Below are 26,132 nucleotides of genomic sequence, written 5' to 3' on the forward strand. Positions count from 1 at the left end.
GTGTTCTCACCATCTATTATTTTTCTCTATAACATCTACTGGCACAGAAATTGAAGGTGTAGTTGCCATTTGCTTAGTCTTCCTATTTTATTTTTGTTTGTTTGTTGGGAGAGGTGTTGGTTTGGGGGGTTTGTTGTTGCTTTGGTTTTTGGGTGGTTTTGTGGGGTTTTTTGCTTTGATACTTCCCTTCTGGCTTCCTTATGCCTTCAGTTCCCAAAACCAATCCATTCAGAATGCTGCAGCTCATCTCCTTGTGAATATAAACACACATCACCACCTCTAAAAGTATTTTGTCAACAGAGTTAAACAGGACTATAAGAAAGGTATGTTTTTCAGCTGCATGTTTTCTCAGGTCCTTGTCCTCTTTTTCCATCTGCTGTGGTGCAATCTCATGACAGATGGTACATACAATCTTGATTTGTGCAATTTCTCTTGCAGCTTTTATAGGTGTCCCTTATTCCTTTTAAGGGAGACTGCTGTAACCAGTCTTCTGCATAATGCAGGTCATGAAGTTTTACCCAACTCTATGCATCAAGTCCTCCTTCACCTCTTTGAGGTGTAACCTTCATCCTGGTAGAACATGCCTAATCTCATCAAAGCTATTTGATAAATATCCTGTCTTAACTGTTAACAGCCACTGCTATGTAATTCCCCATCCACTCTGAGGAAAAAGAAAAACTCTCCTCCTCCTCCCAGACACCAAGTTTTCTTGTACAAAGCTTCTATTATGGATTATGGTAGATGACTTTGTTGTTGTTCTTTTTCCCAAGTACAAATCATTGAAATTCTTTAGCTGCATGCAGCTACTTAACTTCTAGGAAACTTAGATTCTGGAAAGAAGTAACAGCATTGAGCATGTGGTGCTGTGCATCTCCACTGCCTCTAGTTTCAAAAGCTTCCAAAAGTATGTGCAGAAATTCAAAATAGTCTGTATTGAAGAGCTGTTTTTACATTGCTTCTTTTGTCTTAATAGAAAAGATTTAAATAAAGTTTGGAGATACATAGCTCAAGGTTCAAAGTATATATGCTCCCTGCACAAATTCTGTCATATGGCCTCCTTGTCCCCTATCCAATGGAGCCAGGTTTCACTCGCTTTCATTCACTACTCACTACTTTTTCATATTACACTTCAGAAAAAGAGAAGAACTTAAATAAAAGGGTTCTCCTATTAGGGTTTATGTGTCTTACTGGCCTCATGAACACCCTAAATGGGGAGAGAGATGAAATAAGTTTAGTATGTTATTTTGTAAGGTCCTGCATTAATACAGTGACAGGCAGGCCCTGCTATGGTGGGCTTGCCCTGTACATGGGCAAGATGGACAGAAGGAAGAAAGGGAAGCAGAAACACAGAGGTACAGAAGTTTACTCAAGTTTGCACAGTTTGACCAGTGATTGCTGTGACTCCTAGCCATGTCTGTAGCTTTTATTGCCTCCTGAGGTATAACTGGTCCCAATGTACAGGTGTTCATAAACAGCAAACTGGGAAACCAAATAATTCTGCAGATGCTGTTCTGTCTTCTCAAAGTATTTTTGGAATGGTGCATGTCTGTGAGAGGTATTCTGAAGGTGAGGCTACTGTTCTGCAGTCATGCTTCTACTTATGCCCTTGGTCTTCCCGATACGCAGGTGTTCATGGACTTTCTACTCTGTAAAAAGATGGGTCCTAATAAACTCATTATTATTTTATTGGAATATTACCTGAAAGCTTTAAAGACATTGGTATGGAAGAACATTTAAAGCCCATGCAATCCATTAACATGCAGGATGTTGCTGCAGGATGCCCAGAGGTTTTCAGGCAGAGTTCAGGTACATTGGCAGAGAGCTAAAACAACAGCGATGATTCCCAGGAAGTTCGTCCACCTTCAATTCAAGTAGCTCTTGCTTAACCCGGTTATAAAGAGCAGGTTTACAGTCATGACTCTGGCTCTTAGTTTCCACATTACCAGAAGCTGCTTGGTCTTTAGTTCCAATATTAATTTTTTATGGAAGCATCTGTGCGACTGATGTAGGAAGGATGTTAGATGATGATAAGCAAGCACAGAAGCATAATTACAAGTAGAAAAGTTGAAAGTCTGCAATGATCCCTTTTCTAAGATGTGGCCCTTGGCAAGAACAACTGTTGAAAAGACCCTCTGGAAATGTTCAGCCTGCTACTGAGGATCATATTCCTTCCTCTGTGTGATGATCCTGATTCAGGTTCAGGCCCTCTTTTGGAAAACATTGTACTACTGTATTTCCTCATGTTCTGTCAGTCAGAATCTTGGCTTTAAAAAAGTGAGCTTGTTAGAAGATGGACATCTGATGTAAAGGGCCTTTAGCTTTCAGTTACATGCCACCCTTGGAGTGCTCAAGGGCATATATAGACAGGGTGTTATTTGGTTCAAGGTGGCTCCCGAGTTTCACACATGTAGTATTAGTACTGTGCTGATAATAAATGCATAGAATCAGGGAAGACAAAAAGCACAAGTGTAGTGATTTCTGTAAGAATAACATAACAGATGCAATTAACATGACACAGTTTATGCTAGAGAGCAGGTCACCAAGGCAGCTGGAGTGTTTTGGTGTTTCAGCAAACCTTTTTATTATATAATGAATTTTTAAAAAGGTTGAGATAGTTCATTTTTAGACATTTCTAGTGAGTTCCTTTATGAAAAATAAACTTTTTTGGACAATTTATCCCATGGTAAAATGCAGGATGATTTCATTAAATGGAATGTCAAGGCAAATGGTGAAATATATATTTTTTTAAAAATAGGAAGAAGGTTTAGCCTTATTTTTCACTTAACAAAAACCCTCACACTTACAAAGCTTTTGAAAACAAGAGCCTTTCCAGAAAGGTCGGCGTGTGGTCTTAACAAGGTAAAGATCACGGTGCCAGGGGATACAGCTATAGAGATGACCGTCGCTCTGCTACAGCATGCCACAAAACTCACTAGGTGGAGCTCTAAGGTACCAGGTAATCCCTCTGGGGACCTACATGGGAGAAACGCTGAGTGTATCCATGCGAGGACTCGAGAGTGGAATTCATACTGCACCTCAGTGTAGTCACACAAAAATATGGGACGGGGATTAAAATAATGATATCCCTGCCCCACCACTGAAGGATTAAGAACGGGAATGCTCAAACATTCAGAATGGAAACAGCTTCTGTGCTGTGCACTAGTTCTTTAGTTCTAGGAAGGAAAGAGAGTGGCATGTACTTTCACTGACCAAGCAGCTGGGCTTAGCAACTTCCTTTTCATTTCCTTCCCTTCCCTTCCGGCTGAAATGTAATGAATAGTGCTACTCTCTGGGCAAGTGTGTTGGACTGAAACAGGCAAACTTTGGGGAAGAACTTGACAAAAGGAGGCATGTAAGGCTATGGTGGGATGTATTACCCAGATGACAAGTGTATGTCACGCACATCAGACAGCCTCGCTGTGGAGTTAGGAGTTAAAATAACCTAAAGGACAAGAGTCAATGGTCTCAAGCTGTGCCAGGGGAGGTTTAGACTGGGTATTAGGAAAAACTTCTTCACCAAAAGGATGATCAGGTATTGAATTACTGTCCCTGGAAGTGTTCAAAACCCATGCAGATTTCACTATGGGCCTCATGGTTTAGTGGTGGTCTTGGCAGTCCTGGGGTCATGGTTGTACTTGATCTTAAAGACCTTGTCCAACCAAGTTGATTCTGTAATGTCAGAGGGTGAGCATTTATGAAAAGTGTAAAATGAATAGGGGTGCAAAGTCATAATGAGGAATGCCTGCAAGCTATGTCAGTGCTTTAAAACACAGTCTGCAGGGCTTCAGGGTGATGAAACTTGTCTCTGAGGGGACAAACTTTCATGTTTGGGTTTAAAACAGTACATTTCTGCTTCAGAGTGGTGGTGACTTTCGCACTTGTAAACTCACATCTGCAGCAAGAGCAGTTTACAGCTTCCCTGATGATTGTGGGGAGAGTGCCTGGCCCAGGCCAGGGCACACGGTCACGGACTCGGGTGCAGGGAATTCTGGAGGAGCACCACTTGGGGAATGCACTGTCTTGGGCAAGCACCTCCAGCAGCCAGGCGCCTAGTCATGAAGCGAGGGGAGTGAGGCCGGCCGCGCTCCTAGGAGTTAGTTAAGGCTGAGAGGAAGGCGGGGGACGGGTGGGGGGGGGAGCTTTCCTTTAGTCTGAGCCTAGCGAGGGTGAGAAATCCCTCTCAGCGGTTGTCAAGGAGATGGGCGGCCGGGTCGGCCGGACTGTCTGCCCTCAGAGCCGCAGCTCGGAGTGGGGGGGGAGCCGTTTCCTCACGGCTCCCTGCGAAGGGCACTGAGGAGATGCGACCCCTCCTGCCGCCCACAGCCGCTCCCGGCCGCGGGGGGGGGGGGGGGGGGGGGGGGGGGGGGAGGTAGGGGAAAAGCGTAACGGTCCCCACTCCCGCCCCGGTCCCTGAGGCGAGCAAAGCTGGAGCAGCCGAGGGGGCCGAAGCCGGTGAGCCGCTCTGAGGGCTTCCTACCTGCGGGGAGATGGAAGGGGGGCACCCAACAGACATCTCTTGGGGCGGTGAGGGTTCCACCGCCTCACCCACCGCCCCCACGCCGGCGGGGCTCAGGGGCAGTCTCGGGGGGCGGTGGGGACGGCTCGGCCCGCCCCGGCCCGCCTCCGCCGCGGGAGCCCCGGCGAATCAGCGGGGCGCTGTCAGGGCGTCAGCGCCGGCGGCTCCGCGCGGCCGGCCCCGAGCGCGTCCCTTATCGCAGACAGGCACCGGGGGCCGGGATCGCATCTTTATCATGGGGACTGTTTGCTTTTCGCGGAGCTGCTGTTTGCTCTTTGCTCTCGCCTGGGCCGGCAGGTTGGCAGGAGGCAGCGGGGGCGCAGGTAAGAGGGGACTTCTCTCCGGGAGGCACCGTGTTTGTCCGCTCTGCTCTCCCTGATGTAAGGTGCCGAGGGGGAGGTTACTTCTTGCTGCTGGTAGCGCTGGGGGTGTTGGAAGTTGTGGTGGGGCGGCGTTTTGTCGCGTGGTTGACACTACCGGAGCCAAGGGACGTCTGGAGGGAGAGACGAGGAAAGAAAAGTTACTTTCCTTGAGTGCCCAGGAGATACTGTGTGCTGAATCCCAGTAACTCCGCAGGGGAAGCGTTGGCTGTTCTATCTTCACAGGTTTTCCCTGTCTGCGCATTAACCCAAAGAACTGGCGTTTCTTCACAGCCGCGCTCCTATCTCTTGTAATGGTATTAAGTCTTTGCTACGGTATTTAAGAAAAAAACACCAAACCAACAAACCAGCATAAACACCCCCCAAGCCCCCATCTGTCTAGGGATTTTTTAAGTCCAAAGCAATTTCTTAAAGATGTGTTTGCAGTCTCTGAAGTTGTGCTAGAAGAAATCCTTTAAGGTAGTGGTGGGGGGTGGGGGGAAAAGGGGGCGGTGGAAAATCTTTTTCCCTCGGATACATGAGTTTAAATGCAACAAAATGAACAAGGTCAGCGTAGAAGTTCTTAAAGTCTAACTAATGCAGTGTGAGATGTGGAGCAGAGCAGGGGCTCATATTTGATTTTGCCCTTTCATTTGACTCATTGGCATTCACGTCTGACTCCCAGGCATCCTCTGGTTGCTGTGAAATGTCCCCCTTGGCTCAATGTATTTTGAATTTTTGACGGCATTATAAAGAGTCCAGCTGTCACTTTCACTGATGGGAGATGGGTGCTGGTTTAATGAGTCAAAAGTATAAACCAAAACATTAAAAAAAACCCCAAAACTCAAACCTTTTCTTTTTGTGCTTGACTGGATCTGTGTCTGATTCTGGCAACACCCGCGGACCCCTAAACTAATTCGCATAAATCATAGCTCGACCTGAACCGGCTCAGAGGTTAAAATAAACGGAAAAGAAAGGAGGAAACATTACGGCAGCCCTGCGTTTCCCCCCAAAATATGACTCCCTGTGTTCTGTACCCCTCTTGCTTTAAATATATATATATATATATATACATATATATGTAACAACAATACAGAATGCAGGCAGCTCTCTTGGTGGGGTCCTCGAGGTGCCCCCCTCGGGGCCGTCCTGGTCCGCACCTCTCGGAGCAGTCCTCTGCTGTGTGCCATGGCACCGTGTCTGATTATTCTCCTCTCTTTAAATAGCCTCCTCCAGTCCCCGGTGACTTTGAAGGATCCGGGTGTTATCACTGGAGATGGCTGAGTGAGCACTTCTGAAACAATTAGCGTTGGGATTTCAAGCTAACAATTAAACTGTTTTCACTTTGGTGCCCCTTTTCTGAGGATCTGTTAATCTAATTGGCATAAAACCAAGTGCACGTCTCTCAGTGGATGCCCCCTTTTCTCCCTGCCCTCTTTCCTTCCCCTCCCGCAGTACCCCTCTCTCCTAGATACTTCCTAAAAGTAAAAGGGAGGCAGTGCTGTGTGCTGCTCTGCTCGTTGTTACCGGCTGCTAGCCCGCCCCTCCTGGGCAGAGCGCTCCCCTCCCTGCCCTCTCCTGCGACCCCCAGATGTGAGGAAATCATTGCGAGGTGCGTTACTGACGCGACGGCAGCGGCTGACAGCGGCGGCTTGGCCCGGCCCGGCCGGAGCCCCTGAGGCATTGCCGGCCTCTGGCAGCAGCAGCCCCGCCGCAGCCCCTCGCGTAGGGCGCTGCGGGTGACTGGGGTGGCAGGGACCATCTGTGGGGAGCGCGGGGGGCAGGGCCGGTTAGGCAGGGCTTTAAATGTTCCCATGTTAACTGCACACCCCATCCCTGAATAGGTCGGAGCTTTTTTTTCTTCCTTTTTCTTCTATGTTCACTTCATTAACATTCCCACGACTACCAAATCTCGACTCTCTCTCATCCCCCGCCCTCCCCCATCCTCTTTAAATCCGGGGGAGAAACGACTGCCCGTCACTGAAATGTTTGTAAAGGCTTCCTATCCTGAAAGCAAGGAAAGCGGTCTGGGTCCCCCCGCCCGTGTCTGTTTCACCAGGGCAGCACCAGCCCGAGCTGGGCCTGGGAGAACTGCTCGGACTTCTGCCTTCTAAACGAGTTTTGCTTCGTGGCGAGGATGTTGTTGCAGGTTGCTTTTCTCCATTCTAACTTACTCAGTTTAATATGGTCTTCACTTTTTTTTTGCCTCTTAATAAAAAGGATTAATGTGGGTTTGCTGTTCAAATATTTCTTTTTCTCATTCCCCTGCCAGCATAGTTTATTTAAACTGGGGTCTGTCTTTCTAACTAAAGATCTCTTTGCTAGAACATGTAAATGGGCTCCCTCCCCCCCCCCCCCCCCCCCCCCCCCCCCCCCCCCCCCCCCCCTTTTCTTATAGGTAATTTAAACGCATTCTTGCTTCTTCAAGATGTGGGTCTCCAGCACCAGACCTGTAGAGCAGATGCTAATTTTTAGTATGTCTCATGATTTCCTAATGCAGAAACGTGGGACCAAGCCCCCCTAGCTTGGCAGAGCAATGCTTATAAATGACTTAAAGGGAATAACGCTGGTTTGTTCAGTTACTTAACGTCAGATGTTCTCATCTCCAGGATGGCACTCAGAAGGGAGACAAGCAAACAGCTTCTTCAAGTGGGCTATCTATTCGTGGCGGTTTTGTGTGTCTCAGATCTCCATTCTTATCTGTCCCCTTGGGGTTCCTTCTGTACTTCCAGATGTTGACGAGTGCGCAGAAGCTACGGATGACTGTCACATCGATGCGATCTGCCAAAACACGCCGAAATCCTACAAATGCATCTGCAAGCCGGGCTATAAAGGTGAAGGGAAACAATGTGAAGGTAAGTACAGCTCGGCTCCTCTATCTCTCCTCCCCTCCCTTCTCTTATTTGTTTGGTCTTTAAAAGCTTTTGTAAATAGCTGAATTCCTGAAACGATTAATGCAGATTTACAGCTGCTTGACCTCAAATCTCGGTGTTTATTGGCAAGCATCCCCCTGCTGCTTTTGCTAATTGTCCGACATCAGACGCCGGGTCCGCGAGCCTGATCTTAAAACCAAAACATAAAGTGTGGTAAGACGCGACGTTCCCCACGGAGGTGGCGACCCGTGGGTCCGCACCGGCTGTCCCGGGCAGCGCTAAGCCTGCTGCCGATGGGGACTCGAAGCGTCGCGCCGAGCACGTGGTTGCGCCCCGTCGGGGCGCGCCCGTGGGGCCGGGCCGGGCCGGCCCGAAATGGGATGGAGCCCTTGACTTGCTCCTTGCAATAGGGCGGGCCGGGCCGCCGTGAGTAGCGGGGACCTGCCTGCGTGTGGCCGTTCCTCGGCTGCAGGCGCCCGGCGTGGCCTCATGCCTTCTCCAGCAGCAGGGCCAGCCAGAGGGACTGCGGGGAGCCGGGGCCGCCACCCTCTGCCCTGGGGCCGCGCCTGCCGGTGCGGGGTCTGCGGCCTCTCCACCCTGGCCCAGTGCGGTGTTGCGGGCTGCAGCAGTCGGTCTGCATAGATTACGGTGAGGCACACGGAAGCTTGCACCCTCCGCCTGGCTAACGTATAATTTACCATCACTCTTCTCGCCCAGTGAGGCTCATCACCCCTGAGCTGTTTACAGTCGATGTTTTTCAGTATCAACTCGAATACGACACTGGAGCTTGCTTTATTTTGACACTTTGCATGTGTCATGGTCATCCACTTTTAGTCTGCAGAATATTATTTTAAAGAAAAACTATTTCAGATTATTGTACTTGCACAAACATAAGTTGTTTGACTTCTGTATGTCCTTGCATCAGTCCTTGCAACTGAAAAGGACCTAGCATGAGTTATTAGGTGCTGTGTACATTCGTTTCAGATTTTATGAACTCCATCTTGCTATTGAACTTCAACAGAGAGATTGTTCTCTGGTGAAAAGAACAAATACTGTCATCACAGCAGAAGGCCTTACAAATAAAAGATGCAGGTTTATTTTTCTTTTTCCTACTTGTAGATGCTTAGCAGCTATAAAAATTCTGTTTCCAAGTCTCTCTATGGCAGTCTGAAACTTTTTCAAAGTCTATATTGTCAGTCTGTTAAAAAGATTAGAGACCTAGAAATTACTTTGCTGAAGTCTCCTAAAGTTTGAAACCGCATATTATTCTCCATGGGCTTCCAAAGTGTTTGTTTAAGTGCCTTCATAGAGCATTTTTGTGGTTGTCGTATTTTTCCATCTTGGGCTTAAATTGACAAATTTCTACTGTCCCTCTGTTGGTGCTCTAGTGTCTCTTAGCTGCTGTTTATTTGAAAGCCAGATCTTTTTTCTTGCAAACAGAATAATCATTCAGCACCCCTACTCATCCTTTCTAGGGAAAGAGCTTTGTGCGGAGAAAATGTACTCAGGGCCACAGCTGAGGATGCTGCAGCATTCTCAGAATTGGTGGCACTTGTATTGGGTTTCCACATCAGAAGTTTCCTGAAAGCTTTAACTATTCATATATTAGCTGTTGATCTCTGTTTCATGGTAGACCTGGCTGATACTCATGCTTATTTAATACCCATATTTCTCTTTGCCTGACTTACCTTGGCTCAATAAAAAAGAGAGCTCAGTAAGGAGTAAAAAGGTAGATTTCTCTATGGATTGACATACAGAATCATGGAATTTCTGTGGTTGATGTAAAACTTGTATCTAATGGATTTTAGTATCTGACAAGCTTGATAAGTAGAGTAAGCTGGGGCAGACTGCAACGCATTCTACACGGATGTTAATTGTTCAATATTAGGTAAATGGACATGAAGTGTCTAAACCAGGTACTAGGATGCATGATATATTACTTTTTTGTTTGTTTGTTTTTAATACTGTTACAGTAAGAGTTTGGAAGATTTTGCATCAGCTCTGTACCTTCAGTTTGTAATTAATATCAAACTTTGAGATGAGCAGTAAGCTTGAAATCTTTTTTGGATGTGTCCTTTCTGAAGCTTATTTTAGATTACTTAAATAGTATCTCTTAATTTGATCCCAGAGTACTTTGAAACTTTGTACTGAAATTATGCACCTCCAGTGACAGGCAGATATCATTATGTTCTTCCTATAAGTGAGTAAACTCAAAACTAGAGAGGTGAAGGAAGGGTCATACAAGTCAGACCCAAGATCTGCCTGAGGTCTGTTGTTCACATAGAGTGGGTTTATTTTGCACCTTGAGGTCAAGTATTCAAAACTTACAGAAATAAACAGACTAGCAATATTGATTGGTATTTAATGTTCTGTCACAGGACAACACTGGTAATCAGCCATTAAAAATTACCTTTTAAGATAAAAGTGACTGTGCTTGTAATAACAAACATGAAATACACCAAATGTTTTTTGTTGTGCCAAAACCAAAGCTGGGTCATTAAACAATTCTCAGTCTTTATAACTGAGCCTTTCTAAATAAGCTTTTTTGACACTGAAACCAGTTACCTATGAGAAAAGCTTGTCTTTTGTACACATTTTGTGTCTTTTTCAGTTTGTAGCAGTCTACCTTCACATTTATTAAAGCATAAGTAACTCTCTTAACAATGCAGGCTCTCGTATAAGGCCAGATTTCACTAAATAAGCAGAATTGCAATTTGTTTAGTATAGTGAGCTAAAGAAATGATCCTAAATGATAAAACTTACTCTAATAAATTTTCACGAGCTGCCAGTTTGGGTTATACTGGAGCATTAGAATTGATTTAGAAGCTTGTGGTTGTTCATTTATTTTAAACATCAATCTTAAATATTGCTTTCATTCACTTAAAATCCATTTTTAGAGAATGGGATAGAGTGTGGGAAGCAGCATGATTTTGGTTTATTCTTAAGGTTTATAAGAGCAGTGGAGGATATATTTGTACAGATATGTGCAGCATGTGAATAGGTATTTGTGAACCTTTGTATATTAGTTTATAGCTTTTTAATCAAAGAAAATTATTTGTTTGAAAAACTGGATCTTTTGGCTAGTGCAGTAAATGTGGAGCCCAGTCACTTGTGTAGGATTTTGTGCGTGTTATGCTGCTCTGACCTAAAGGGCAGGGAGAAGTACTTAAGACAGAAACGTTCCTTTAAGCATATGTGGAGAGTTCTAGGAGCAATTCTACTGAAATAAAACATTTTCTTGACAGCCTGTTAAATTCCTTTAGCAGGGAATTTGTTTCTGAACTTTTATTTTCTCCCAAAATGTCTTTTGGATTGGGTTTCTCCAGAGTTTCTGAGGATTTGGGCTGAATTCTCAGTTCGCAGATCTACCATATCTTTTTTCTTCTTTTTTTTTCATGGGCAGCCTTCTTGCCTGCACCAACTGACCTGTTTCTATCCACAGAGCACAGTTATTTATCCAGACAGAAGAGCTGTTCTTCCTGTGTCCTGTCTCCTGCTTCCTTCTGTAGATTTCAGTTCACCTTGTTTTTTTTCAACCAGCTATCTGCTATGCTTTGTCAAGCCATATGGTCAGCATTGCTGTGATGGTATTTCCTCAGGTAACAACACATATCAGTAGGCTTTGACCACAAATTTTCTAGCTAGCATTTTCAGATGTCCATTGCTATTCAATATACAAAACTACTAATCAAAAACTGATTCAGTTGCCCTGGCAGATCTACTATTAAATTGGAAATCTTTCCCATTGTGATTTTAGTCAGTGTATCAAATGCAGTGACCTGCATTCAACTCTGTCATGTTCCCATGGTTTTTGTCCTTTTGTCTTTACCTTCTCTGTACTGACTTTTGGTCTCACTACAGGTTGGTAATCTCTTCACAGGCTGATCGCTCAATCATAGAATCATAGAAGAGTTAGGGTTGGAAAGGACCTTAAGATCATCTAGTTCCAACCCCCTTGCCATGGGCAGGGACACCTCACACATTTGACCCTGTCACCCAAGGCTCTGTCCCACCTGGCCTTGAACACTGCCAGGGATGGAGCATTCACAGCCTCCATGGGCAACCCATTCCAGTGCCTCACCACCCTCACAGTAAAGAATTTCTTCCTTATATCCAATCTAAACCTCTGCTGTTTAAGTTTTAACCCGTTACCCCTTGTCCTGTCACTGCAGTCCCTAATGAAGAATCCCTCCCAAGCATCCTTATAAGCCCCCTTCAGATACTGGAAGGCTGCTATGAGGTCTTCACGCCTTCTCCAGGCTGAACAGCCCCAACTTTCTCAGCCTGTCTTCATACAGGAGGTGCTCCAGTCCCCTGATCATCCTCGTGGCCTCCTCTGCACTTGTTCCAACAGTTCCATGTCCTTTTTATGTTGAGGACACCAGAACTGCACACAATACTCCAAGTGAGGTCTCACGAGAGCAGAGTAGAGGGGCAGGATCACCTCCTTTGACCTGCTGGTCACGCTCCTTTTGATGCAGCCCAGAATACGGTTGGCTTTGTGGGCTGTAAGCGCACACTGAAGCCGGCTCATGTTCATTTTCTCATCAACCAACACCCCAAGTCCTTCTCTGCAGGGCTGCTCTGAATCTCTTCTCTGCCCAACCTGTAGCTGTGCCTGGGATTGCTCTGACCCAGGTGTAGGACCTTGCAATTGGCATGGTTAAACTTCATGAGGTTGGCATCAGCCCAACTGTGAAGCATGTCAGCGCCCCTCTGGATGGCATTCCTTCCCTCCAGTGTATCAACCAAACCACACAGCTTGGTGTCATCGGCAAACTTGCTGAGGGCACACTCAATCCCACTGTCCGTATCACCAACAAAGATGTTGAACAGGACTTGTCCCAACACCCATCCCTGAGGGACACCACTCGTTACTGGTCTCCAGCCGGACACTGAGCCATTGACCACAACTCTTTGCATGCAGCCATCCAATCAGTTATTTATCCACCGAGTGGTCCATCTATGAAATTGATGTCTCTTCAATTTAGAGACAAGGATGTCATGCGGGACAGTGTCTGATGCTTTGCATAAGTCCAGTAAAATTGTTAGCTGGAAAATTTTGTCAAAGTAATGGAAATTCCAGAGGGTTCAAAATGATTCCAAGTCCTCAGGTTCCGTAGGCACCCGTGTTGAGTGTATGCTGTTGGTAGGGTACTCTGGCATTGAACAGTTTATGAAGGTGTTTAGCTCTCAAACCTAGTTAATATTTTTTTGCCTGCACTATTTCTCAGGCTATTACAGTCCTCACACCGTTAATTGTTAAAATGCATTGTATAATTTCTGGTTGAACTTTACTTATGCCTATTTTATATCCAGTTAGCATGCTCACTTTATTTAAACATTCTTTTCCCCTCAAGCTACTTTTTTCCCCAGTGTAACTGTATTTTCAGTGAGCTGCTCTAGCTGTAGTTTCTTCGTCTTTTGGATGATACCTTACTTGTAGGAGTCTTTCTCTGTAGTTTGTAGAAAATGTGACTGGGCAGATGTTTTTTCATTAAGACATGTTTGCTGGGATCTGTTGCTTTTGGGTTGCAAAATTCTGCTCTGTATTTTTCCATATGGAATAAGATTTCCCTCTTGGTGCTGTTTTTTTGTCTCTTTCATAGTACTTGCATAACAGTTCTTGAGTTCTTTTAATAATTGGTCTCATGCAGTTATTGTCATGTTTCTTGAACTCTCTACAGATGCTCACAACTTTCAGCTGTACTTTTAGTTTGTTTTTTTAATTCCTGCTGCAAAGCTTCATAATGCTGTTGATGTATTTCTCACTGAGGGCAGCATACCTGTACCATGGCAAACTACCTTAGCAGAGTCTGCCTTGAGAGGGTGATTTTCAGGTTTATGCTCATGTTGGAAATTTGTGCTCTATCAGCAGCAGTTCTGCTTGACTGCTAGTTGGCAGGCCTGTGCAGTGCTAGTGGTGTAAATTTGTCATATGTTGATGTACATGCAGACCTTTTCCTATTGTAAATAGCCATTCCAGATAAACAGGTCATGGAAATCTCCAAAGGGGGCTGTTGTTCTTGATAGCATCTCACTGGTTTTAGGCATGATACAACCTCAAAATAAGATAAACTATTCCAGTCTCAATAATGGGTATATTCAGACCCACAGCAGGTTATATTCTGTGTATGTCCATTTGGAAACAGACTAATTGTCCTTTCTGGACCGCAGTGCTCATCTAAGGTCTGCTAAGCTGGAAAATGTACAACCAAACAAGCTACCAAGGCATTTCCTAATCTGGGGCTGATGCTGTTCATCATAACTTCTGCTATAGTTCCTGATGTCTGTGTACAGTGGATGGAAATAGTCAATATGGTATCTGGAAAAATACTGGCATTGATATACCTAGATTTTATTTCCACTCATATTCTGTGACATCTGGCTTTGTCTCTGACATGGTCTGTTGCTGCAGACAGAAAAGCACAGAGTACTCTACAGATCATTTCTAAATCATTAGCTAAAAGCCCTTTTCTGAACTAGGAATTCTAATTTTGTGCAAACAACAGGATAGTGAATTTCATCCTTTGGCAAATGTTTGAGGCTGTAATTCCGTCTTCATGCTGCAGGTGCACTAATGTCTCTAAGCCAAATTTTCAACTACTCACTGTGTTTACACCAATATGCTAAAGCCAAAAATGAGAGTTCATTGCAATTACAATGAATTGGAAATGGTATAGATAAACCACCCAGTATCATCCTCAGAAGTTTTATGGGTGTGAGGGCAAGTTTCTTCTTATACCTACTTGTTAGATCTTTTTTTAAAGGATATTAAGTCATAGCAATAGGAAAAACATAGAGAAAATTTATTTCCTCCTCATTTTCATTTGAATAGCAATTTTTGTTTCTCCACGCTTGACTTAATATTCTTCTCAGAATTTTTATCTTGTTCACCTTTGTTATCTTTTGTTTTGTTAAGAAGCTGGTGTTACTTCTTTTTAATTTTACTGTGGGTTTTCAAATATCTGCAGTGTTCTTCTCATCTTCAAAAATGAATCCAAATATTGTGACAGGGTTGCTCTGAATCAGTCAACCTGGAGAGAGCACAAACCATTTCAGAGCTCACTTTTCCCAGCTCCTGGTCCAGTATCTCACACTGAGGCTTTCTCTTATCTTCAGGGCTAAGTAAGTCTGGGGTTTCTGTGTGTCTTTCAAATGGAACAATGATCCCATTTCTTTTAAGAGCTCCAAGGTATCCCATCAGTCCACTCTCAGCAATTCTTTGAGTAGACCATCTTTATCAGTGGTGTTGTGTGAGAGTAAATGAACACTGTTGGGTGTCCTTTCCTTTCTGAAACTTGGGCATCTTGATGCTTGCACAATTCTAGTGGTGTCAGGCTTGTGCTGTCTGTCTGTCTCTCTCTCCTGAATAACTGAACAAGGCAGCTTAAGGGACTTCTTCCTAATTGATGATTCTTCTAATTGCAATAGAAGGTGGATTCATTCCTTTAAGGACTCCCTGAAAACACCTCAAATATCTACACCCTTTGTCTGCCTGTTCTGAAAAGCTACAGGAAGATGGAATGTGAATATGTTTCCTAAATATTGTTTCATCCTTTGTTGATACCCTTATTTTAATTTTGTTATTTTGTATAACCCTCTTGTAACTTGATCTCAGTTCAGTGCTTGAGGCTTTGACACTAATCTTACTACTTTTGAACAGGTTCTCTAGTAATCTTGAGGTCTGTAGTGAATATTAGGTATTGAAACTGCTGTGCTTTCTAATTTTACAGTTGTAATATCATAACACATGGCATTCATGTCATGTGTTGAACTTCATGTCACCCTCTCATAATGACTGTGGTTTTGGATGGGATCTGTTGCTACAAGTATGTGATGCTGGTTTTGACCTGTTGGCTTGCAGGAGACCATAGGAAAAAATATTCTGCCACCTCCCACTCCCAGTTTTGTGGTGGTTTTTATTTCAGGGTCAAATTTCCTTCCAGTTTTATTCACACAGATTACAGCTTTACTCTGGGTGAGCCATTGCACTAATTTCATTGAAGGTCTTCCAGAATGAAGCAGCACATGTTGTCGAAAACTGGAAGAGGGAGAATGTAAACTGGCTTCTTTGATTTGAACTAGTAACTACTTTTTTTTTTTCCTTTCTCTGTAAATACTACTTATTTGATTAGGTAACTTGATGCATCTTTTTGGTGTAGGCTGATAAAAGTGTTTCTCAAAATCCAGTTCTGAGGACTTTTATATCTCTGCTTTTTCTTTTGTTTTTATTATTATTGTTTTTAATTGTCTGGTACCATTTAATACTTGATTCCTAGCTTGCCAGTTTTCTGAATTACATCAGGGAATGAAGTTTCTTAGGGGATGAAGAAGTAGCAAGCAAGAAAATACTCCTGAGAACACTCTGTAATAAAAGATGTTTTTATTACAGCCAAAGTGAATTAACATATTATAATAACTTCCCCCCCCCCCCTTCATGCTTCTTCTGTTCCTTGGATAGGGTTTTTCTTTTGATCAGGGCTTATCCTTGAATTTATTTTGTGTTTTACTTATTGATTGCTTTATTTTTTCTGACTTTGTTCAGCAGTTTATCCAATAAAACCAGAATATCCCTTAGTTGGGATGACATGACCCATTTAACTGCTCACAGTACCATCAGTCCCCATGTGTCACACACCATATTGTTTTCTCCTCTCCCTTTTCTTCCCTACCCTGTCCTGTCTCTCAGAGCTGCTTGCTGGTAGCCCATAATGTTCCTTTACTGACCAATTTCCCTGGTGGCCCAGTTTGGAAATACTCCATTTTTAAGTAGAAAAAGAACAGTTGCTCCAACTTTTTCTTTCCTTTCCTTTCCCCTTCCCATTCCCCTTCCCCTTCCCCTTATTTCTTTTTCTTCTCTTCTCTTTTCTCCTCCCTTCCCTTCCCCTTTCCCTTCTGATTCAGAGAAAACTCCAGGAACAAACTTGCCAACAAAGTTTTGTTCCTGGAGTTTTCTCCAAATCCCTTCCCTTCCCTTTTCTTCTTTCCTCCAGAAATGCTTCTTGGATACAAATATCACTGTATTTTTCATAAACAAATACCATGCTTCTAGAAATATGGCCTCATTCTTCAGCAGCATTACATGTAATTCTCAATTTGGAAAAAATATGTGTTTTTCCAAGGACACTTCTCTAAATAGTTGATAAGCTCCCTGTCTGCTGGATGGTCTATGGGTACTCTGGGAACTTATAAATATATATAAAATTTCATCAGTCTTAGCAGTTGCTAAGCTGCAGAACCCAGGGTGGCCTCTTGTGGTGATGTAAACTTGGTATTTAGAAGGAACTTCTCCTTTCCACAAAATATACAGTGTAAATTATCTGACAGGAAAATTCTAATAAAATAAATTGTAATTAAAAAAGGAGCACAAATAGAATATACTAAGCTCAATATGTAAGAGTCTGTTCTTCTTTTGCCTTCATTCTTTCTACATCTGCCAGACACTGTCTGGTTTTCCTCATTTTCCCATCTGTCACCTTTACTTCTGGTGCAGTCCCCTTTCCTTGCAGTCTTTGTTATGTTGTCTTGTATGTTCTGTTACTCAGCTGTCTCTAAATGCTGTCATTTCCTACAGCAAATTCTACTTCTCTTTCTTTTGTTATCTCCTAGTGTATTTTCCCCTGCTTCTTTTTAATTTTGTTCATTTTTTTTTCTTCTCTTTCTTCCTCTCGTAGTGGTTTATTGCAATTATAGCCATATTATTCTGAGAGCCAGTGTTGCATAGCAAGACCTCTGGGACTCGTGCAAGCTCTGAGGACCCTTTTACGCTCCTTGACTTCTGTTTTCAAATCAGAACAGCTCCTACCAGATCTCAGAGTTGTCCCTTTTCCTTCCTTTTCCCCTACCTGTTTCCTGGCCCCCACCATCAGCTCAGAGTTCAGCTGTCCCTCAGCACATTCCCACTGCTCCCACTGCTGCAGAGCCATGGCTCTTTCCTCAGGTGTCTGGCTGGAAAGACATCTTTGCATGGCTGTTTGCCATTATGTGTTAGCTTCTGTTTGATTATGGGGACTGTATTCATGTGTATGCAAATGAACATTCTACACATTGTGTGTTCTGAGGCTACATGTAAGGTGATCCATTATATGGTCAGGGAGCCTCTAGTTGGCTGATGGCAGAGGAGTTGAGGAATGTGATCTTCTGCTACTTCCCTAAGCCTTGCCAAATAAACTCCACTAGTATGTCTTTTGCCTCCTCTGCATTTGAGGCAGGAGGCATTCACTGTGATGCTGTTAGGACACTGTGAAAGTAATGGGAATAATGGATGGTGGGTACAGTCTCTGTACCTGTGGAAGAGGATGGTGCATATAGTTTCTGTACCCATAGGACTAGTCAAATGCTATTCTAGACCAGGATACCTGTGCGATTAAATACAGGGCAAGTTTGACCAAAGTGCAGGTAGCCTTCGAATGGAGGACATATGGCAGGAGGTTGTAGGAATAACGTGTGTAGAGTCTGGCCTAAAAAGCATGATACTTTCTCAGAGCACTGATTGAGAAAGTTCCTGTTTGCTTGATCATGTTGAGTTTTTTGTGCACAGGCACTTGATGTGAGGCTATACTGTGAAGAATATCACTGGAATAAATCCCCTCAAAAGTGGAAGAAAAAACAGTGGATTACAGTATGGCCCTATAAGCTGTTCTACAAGGAAAAGGCAATGAACTGGGATACAGAGTACACATGACAGGAGAAGGTGGTAGTGGGCAAGGTGAATAGATTTCCTAATGTGGTTTAGTTTCTGGAGACATTGTGTTGTGAAACCACAGCCTAAGGCTGTAAAAACACCAACCAAGAAGAACATTTTGGAAACTTCAGCTACCTAAGTTTCAACAGATGCCTGCTGAGCTTGTGAATGTGTTTGATTGTGGGTTTGTGTTTTGTTGTATTTTTTTTTCTCTTAATGACATTTTTTTATTGGCTGTGTTTTGTATGATGAATGCTCAGCTGTAATATGGCCAGCTCTTTCTGTCCCAAGAAATCTACAAAAGCTAACTCTCTGCATCCTTACAGGAAACAAAATCTGAGAGTGTTAAATCTGTCCAAGTATTTGGGGAAGATTTTTTTCTAAACATAGCAAAATGGGGAATTTTCCTTATAATCACTTTAGAAACAAAAATCAACTTTCTGGGGTTGTCTGTTTTGTTGTTTTGTTGGGTTTTTTTTCATTGTTGGCTTTAGTATGTATGTATTTGTTTTAAATTTCAGCTGAAAAAAAAAAGCCCAAACCAAAAGGCTGCTTTAAAGCAGATACCTTGCATGAAAAATTCTAGCCCATACGTAAATGTTTGGCAGAGTTATAAGAAACTGAAGATAGGGTCTGACCCCCTTGAAATTTCAGGACTTCTCTACACATTTAAGATACTCAGCAAAAGGAATACACTTACATTATATTTTCAAGAGTTGTTTTGTTCAAATGCCTTGAATCATCAAAGTACCTGAGCATGTGCTGAATCTTAAGAAGCTGTTACCCTTTAAAGTAATTCTGTTTAAGTGCTTTATTAAATTGAAGGTACTCTCTTATTTTACTTTATGAAGCTTCTTCTCTGGAACTGAAGAAGATGACAGTTCCTCCTTCAGTGACCAAGGTATAGAAAACAAAGATACCTAAGTTGTCTTCCTGTTCCAGTGAAAAAGTTATTGAAGCGGGTAGCTCCTTTGCTGAATGGGGAGTGTAGGTAATGCATATCTAAATTGTTTGGCATCATGAGTGTAGGAGGAATTTTTTACCTAAATTTATACCTATAGAGGTGTTAGTGTCTTTATTGAGTAGAATTGTGTCTTTATTCTTCTTGCATTTTTCTGTTTGCTAAAATTTCTTGGAATAGGATTCCATTAGAACTATGGCTTGGAGAAATGTCTGTATTTTATCTAACTACAAAGCAGTGAGGTCTGACCTTATTTAGAAATTTCAATTTTTCTGGTGTATTTCAACCTTTCTAAAGACAAATACGATCAAAGTTCCTCTTTCCACATCCTTCCCTCCACATGCCACTTTTCTCTTAAACTAGTCCAGTCACTGCTCGCACAGCAATGCAGTTCATCTGATCCTTAATACTGGCCTTACTATACCACACACTGGGAAGGCAGGTGCTCTGAACTGATTGCTCCTTCTAACTGCTAGAGGATTTTCCCAGGGGCTCTCATAGTGGCTTTGTGTGCATGGGCACTGTGAGGAAAGACAGTCCTGTTTGGCCTGTGTTGCAAACTGACCCACAGCCACGAGGCTGCTTCACTAGGGAGACTAACTGTGAATTATTTGGCTACTAGAGGGCTGACACAAGTGGAGCCCTGTGGCTTTTGCTTGGCTTGAGCTCCTAGGAAAGCGAATTTATCTCTGTTCAGACTGGAGGGTGTAGATGTATTCAGAGTGCATGGCATAAATGAAGGAAGGAGAGTTGACAGAATTGCTCTGACCTGTGACTGTTCTGACTTCTAAGAGTGAGCCAGGGAGTAAGTAAAAGGCAGGAAAAGGCAACCTCATTCTGTTTTCCTGATTTCCCAGAATAAAAACCTGAAGACTCAAATGATTTGGTTGGGTATAGTCTGTTTCATTGGGTATAGACTGTTTCATTATGTGAAAATTGAAGTAGCTTATTCTGTATGTAAACAGTTTTACATTTAAGAAGATTATGGCTTCAGAATGGAAGAACTTTTCTATTACAGTTCTCTGAAAAGCTTTAAGAATGAAAACAACCCCTTCTAATAGTTTATAGTATGATTAACCATTCCAATTGACTGGGAAACAACTTTTTTTTTTGTCGTATGGATAAAATCCAAGGTGTTGTCACTTAAGTTTTATGTTAACAGTCACTTCTAAACCTATATAAAAAGGATTTCTATTCTTTATGCTTCTGGCACTTTCCATCCTTTCACTGTTTTATTTTGAAATCTTTTTAACATTCTTTTCCTTGAAGGAAATGTGAAAACTACATTATGAAAAGAAAAAAAAATCTTTTGACTGCATCACATGTGATCTCGTGAAAAAAAAAACCCACAAAAAACAAAACCCAAAAGCTTTAGCATTGATTCTGCATAGAGAATACACACAAATCAATTCAGGATAGGAGTAGCCATTGTATCTGTTTTCTGGAACAGCTTATTGGTATAATTTACTTTAATACCAGAGTTTCCAGTGCACATTTCTGAGTGCTTTCACTGGACTTCGTTGCACAAGGTGAATGCATATGTATATATGAATACCCATGTGTATGCACAGTCCTTCAGAAAACCTTTGTTTTAGTGTATAATATCTGTAAGTATCTTGAGAAGTTCCAACTTGCAAATGTGCATGTTAGCCTGTATCTGAGTAGAACAGAGTTACTACAATATGTTCCTGTACTGCTTATCCTGTACTGCTTTTAGTCATTACCATTAATATTGATGTTATGATTAAGCACTGGTGGCTTTTTTTAGATGTTTTTAAGACGAGTATTTTGGCAATCTGTATGGAAGGTAAGAGGCAGTTGCTGTAGCCTAGTCTGCAATGGGAAGAAAACATCAGTCCTTATCCTGAGTAGGATTACATGATATAATTGCCTGAGTTAGCAAGAGGATGGCTTCAAGGGATGGAGTCATGAAAAGGATGCTTTCCAGAAAGAATAGTGTGTTTTTGATAATGTTGCCATTCATTGAGGAAAAGTCCCACTGTTTGTAATCATGAAGTCACCTGAATGATCCTGTTTGTACACTGTGTATTCTGTAGGTCTTGTGCTTAATGGAAAGTATAGCCTGGTGTCTTGATCACATTACCTAATTTATATAGGCAAGATTTGTGTGCTCATGAGGGAGCCTTAAAGAATCCAGAAAACATACTAGAGGTTTGCTGTTTGGGTGTGTTAATAGAGGGCCCTGTTGGGTGAGGCCCCTGCCCAGATGGGAAAGGATATGTCTGGTTATGTGTCATGCCCTCAGACAGTCCTCAAGCTTGCTCAGATGATTTTACTTGAACTTGCTAAAATAACTTGATCTCAAAGGTGAGACCAAGCACGCAGAATTTCAGTCTCTGAGGAAGCTGTGAAAATGGGAAGCAGAAGGGAAGGTGGGAATGTTTTGAATGGTGGTTTATGTAAGTAATACAGATTGTAGTATACTTCTTTCTTTACCTGTCAGAAGTACACACACAATGTATCTGCTTAAGACCATTATGCCAAGTATGAATCCAACTATCAAAAGGGAAAAATATGCTGTTGGGAAGTTTACTACATATTTTTATTACTGAACTATATAAAATTAGGGGAGAAGAACCATAACAGGAGCAAACTTTATATTGTATTTATAAAATTACAGACTTTGTTTTGTTTTTTAAATTATGCACAATAAGCTATAGCATGTAAATATATAACAGTGTCGTATTCCACTGAAAATCTAGTTTACCAATGGATTCTTCTTTAGTAAACTTTATGATCAACAAGGAAGTATAAAACTTGAAGGAAATACATGTCTTCTGGTCTGAATTAGTCACTCACATAGTCTTTTCTGTAATAGTACTTGAAGCAGGAGGGAGTGCTTAAGTGCTTCAACCCATTTAACCTTAATTGCTCAGTTTTAATAGACATTTGCTAACTAAAGGAACCAAATTATAGCTTGAATTAGGCCTTACTAATCTTAATTGAAAGCTCTACTTTATAATCGGAAACAGCTTATGGTTAAAACAGTAACCCATTCTTAAATGGCTTATTTTAAAATGCTAAGGCACTTTTGATAATAATTGCTTAGACTGAATACAGGTAACTATTCTTCTCCTTATATTGCACTTAATTAAAAATATCTCCTCCGTGTGGTTTTGTGCCTTCTGCTGGCTGTAAAATTGTTTGACTGATGGGGGGTGGGATTACTTTACTTTTCCTTTGGTAATTAGAAAACATGTTGCTGCCATTTGTTTTAAAAGTTTTCTGGGGTCACAAGTTACAAAATTAACATGTGAATCAATCCAAACATTAGATTCCTATCCTCAAGTGAATGCTTGCCAGTAACTTACAACCATTAATAATGCATCCTATCACTCAGTTTAACATTTAAACTGTGTTCATACAGTTCGTTATGGGCTTTCCATTACACTCCTTCCTGAGGCCCAACTTCCAGTAAAAGTAAGACTTACTTTAGGAGGGAGGCCCTGGCTATTTGGTATACTCAGAGAATTTCTGTTCATTTCAGAGTTATCTGAAGAGGAGAAGGGGTGGATTTCATCTGTCCAAATATGGATTTCAGTAGTATGGTTCAGTAAGCTTAAGCTGTTTGCCTTGCTTTCCATTTGTAGCTGATGGAGAGAAACAGGAGTTTCCTTGGTGCAGTTTTCCTTCTATTAATGGAGACAAAAATGTCATGTCCTGAAAATAGCAGTTCTAACACACATGTAGACATCTACAATGTAGGCATATAAAGTTGGAAGAGGTGTATCTGGGCCAAAGAGCCTGCAGCTATGCCATTCAAAGTTTATTGAAATTAATGGAAGATATTTTGTGTTTGATTGTGCTTTGAATTTAATCAGGACAGGGGATATCATTTGGTCATTATGAAATTCATTCTTTCATTCTCAGCTTTACATTTTTATTCTTTAATTTAAAATAGGTCCCACCTCTTTAGCACTGGCATATAATTAAAAAAACAACCAAACAACACAAAAAAACCCCCAAACCAAAACAAAAAACCTAAACAAAACAAGTGTCCACAACTTCATTTTGGGAAAAAAGATGACTTTTGAATTTTATCTTAGAACTCAGCTTTAAGATTTTTCTCAGTGCATCCTACTCAGGAAGCCCTGCTAGGCCAAGTGATCATACATTTGTTTAAATTGCATTGCTTTGAATTCCAGTAGCTGAGTTTCCAGCTTGCATAAACTAAACTGAAATTAAGAGTCATTTACACTAAGCCTGATAGACCTTTACATGCACTTAGAAGTAACTTCTGTGAAAAGTCACTTGTGCCAGCTATGGAGTTGGACAGATCTTCTGGATCGAAGTATTGTTTCCTTAGTTATCAGATCTTTGGAATACCCCTTAAGCATTTGTAAAAATATCTCCTTATTGTCCAGTTTGTCTTATGTTCTGTGCTGATGGAGTATACAAAGGTTGTTAAATTATACCCATTACAGGAAGGTAAACCCAGGGCTCTTTACAATAGGTTCAAAGAGCTTTGATCCCTGCCTATGCTACATACTGATGTATTAGTGTGCAAACTGGCCAGGCCAAGTCTGACTGAAGGTCTGTCTAGCTTGATGTGCAGTCTCTGACAGGCCATCAGTGACTGCTTATGGTAGATTATTTTTTTATGATACAAATATAAGAGATTTAGAGACCTCTCGAACTGAAGTTTGATACAAATCACTGTGTTTAATAGAATTGGTATTGGTCAGTGGGTGGTGAGCAATTGTATTGTGCAGCACTTGTGTTTTCTGAGCTTGCATTTCTTCTCTTGTTGTTTCCTATTATTGTTGGTATTCTTTCTATTATTATCACTATATTACTTTAGTTATTAAACTGTTCTTATCTCAACCCAAAATGGGTTTTACATACTTCTGTTTCTCCCTATCCCACCTCAGAAAAGGAGGAAGCCAGGGGTGAGCGAGCGGCTGTGTGGTGCTGAGTTACTGGCTGGGCTTAAACCATGACACGTGAAAATGAGACTTCAGTAAAGAGAGTCTCAAGTCAGTTGCGAAAAAATGAATGGGTACTTTGAAAAGCTTGACCTGGATGTTTAATGTAACCTCAGATGGTTACGTTGTTAAATCAGGTGCCCTGGATAAACAGCCATAACCCTGTTATTTTGTTTTGAGCCTTATGCTGAGGGTGAAGTTGTGTATTAATTATGAGTGAGATAAGTAGTCAGGCCTTGGTGTCATGTATTCAGTGGATAACCAAGAATGTTGTATTGTGTTTATTCCTGGACTTCTGTTTCATGTATCTTAGAAATACTATGAATATATACAAGATATACAAAAGGGATTGTCTAGAAAGATGGGAAGGAGGAAGGATAAGAATGGAAAAGTCATCACGAACATTATCTCTGATGTCTAGTTTTATATTGGATGTACTACCAATTAAAAGAAAACAAAAAAACCCAAACACCTGTTTATGAAATACTTAGTCAAGAAATTGCTGCATTTTGATTAACTGTGCATAATGAAATAGTATTGCTGCAAAAGGCATCTCATGAGAAATAATCTAAATGAGAATATTGGGAATGACTCTACAGGACTAAACAAATATTTATATAAACTTACCCACTTTTATCCCTTTACTAGTGGGGAGGAGGGTGGTACAATTAGACTGTCTGTCTTTCTGTTATAAATTGTCAGATTAATATTATTATTTGAATACTGCACAGAAGTTGTAGGCATTCTTTGTTCTTTCTACCTAACATTTTCCCTAATGTAACAAACAGATACAATTACATAAAATTACCAAAGGAAAGCTTCCAGGCTATGAATATGAGCTCTGTCCAGATTTCACCAAATGGTCATGTTACATTTTCCATATCTGCAGTTTCATTCTTTTTTCACTGAATAGCATTAAGGATGCTGGAAGCTTCGTGTGCTTTCTAGTATATGATATTTGAACACTGGAGCAGAAATATCTAATTTATTGGCAAATCCAAGATTGCATCTATTTGCTCTTTCTTGTCCAATCATCAGGTGTGAGCACAGTTTATAATTGAAACTATTTGATGATTCACAGGACAGCAGTGATGGTTTCATGTTTGAATTTTAAATTTCATTCTTACCACTTTTCCTTTATTTTGTTAACTATGAAATAGGTGTTTTGTACAGCCTGCCCTGGCCTCATCAAACCTTTACCCCTGTGTGCCAGGCAGAGGTGTGTGTAACTTCTTTAGCTCTTCTTCAGAGAGCCCCTTCTCTTGTTTACTTCTCTAGTGGTCAAAGACTCCAGGCAATGTTTTGAAGTATAAAACATAATGATGGGTGGCATGCTGGTGTTTGCTATCTGTAGATCTATGTTTCTGCTGGACAGTTGCACATCCACAGGTCAAACCCCACTGGTTTTCACATTTGCTCTATTATTACGTGGAGCTTCCTAGTCCAGGTAAACACTTCTGTAGTTGGAAAAGCTATTTACAGCAAAAATAAGCATTCTGAAGCAGACAGATCTGTGCTTTGATGATCCAAGTTATCCTTCAGTCAGCTGCTGTTTATTAGGTGAGGAGCTATAGTCTTCATACTTGTGAATGACTTAAAGTATCAGCCCATATAGGCTGCTCTTTGCTGTTCACTGCGAACCAAGAATGCTAGGAGGCCTTCCGTTAGTAAACAGTGTTATTGGGGAACTGTATGAATTTGCTTGCATTTGGAGAACAAGTGACAAAATAATAGCAGAGTTGGTTTCTTGGGCTTCATAGCTATTAGATCTCGGATTGTCAGGAGAGACA

At 41.8% G+C, this 26,132-nt stretch overlaps 1 protein-coding gene across 1 annotated transcript in view; it reads left to right on the forward strand.

Annotated features, from left to right (window-relative positions):
• The first annotated feature begins 4,736 nt into the window (after nt 1–4,736).
• SCUBE1 (signal peptide, CUB domain and EGF like domain containing 1) overlaps nt 4,737–26,132 on the forward strand; it is a 203,342-nt gene continuing 181,946 nt past the window's right edge. The window contains exons 1-2 of the mRNA XM_034063355.1: nt 4,737–4,839; nt 7,608–7,730. Of these exons, the coding sequence (XP_033919246.1) occupies nt 4,752–4,839; nt 7,608–7,730 (211 nt within the window). The 5' untranslated portion in view covers nt 4,737–4,751. The remainder of the gene's footprint in view (nt 4,840–7,607; nt 7,731–26,132) is intronic.

Source organism: Melopsittacus undulatus, chromosome 5 (assembly GCF_012275295.1).
Source record: "Melopsittacus undulatus isolate bMelUnd1 chromosome 5, bMelUnd1.mat.Z, whole genome shotgun sequence".
Lineage (NCBI taxonomy): Eukaryota > Metazoa > Chordata > Aves > Psittaciformes > Psittaculidae > Melopsittacus > Melopsittacus undulatus.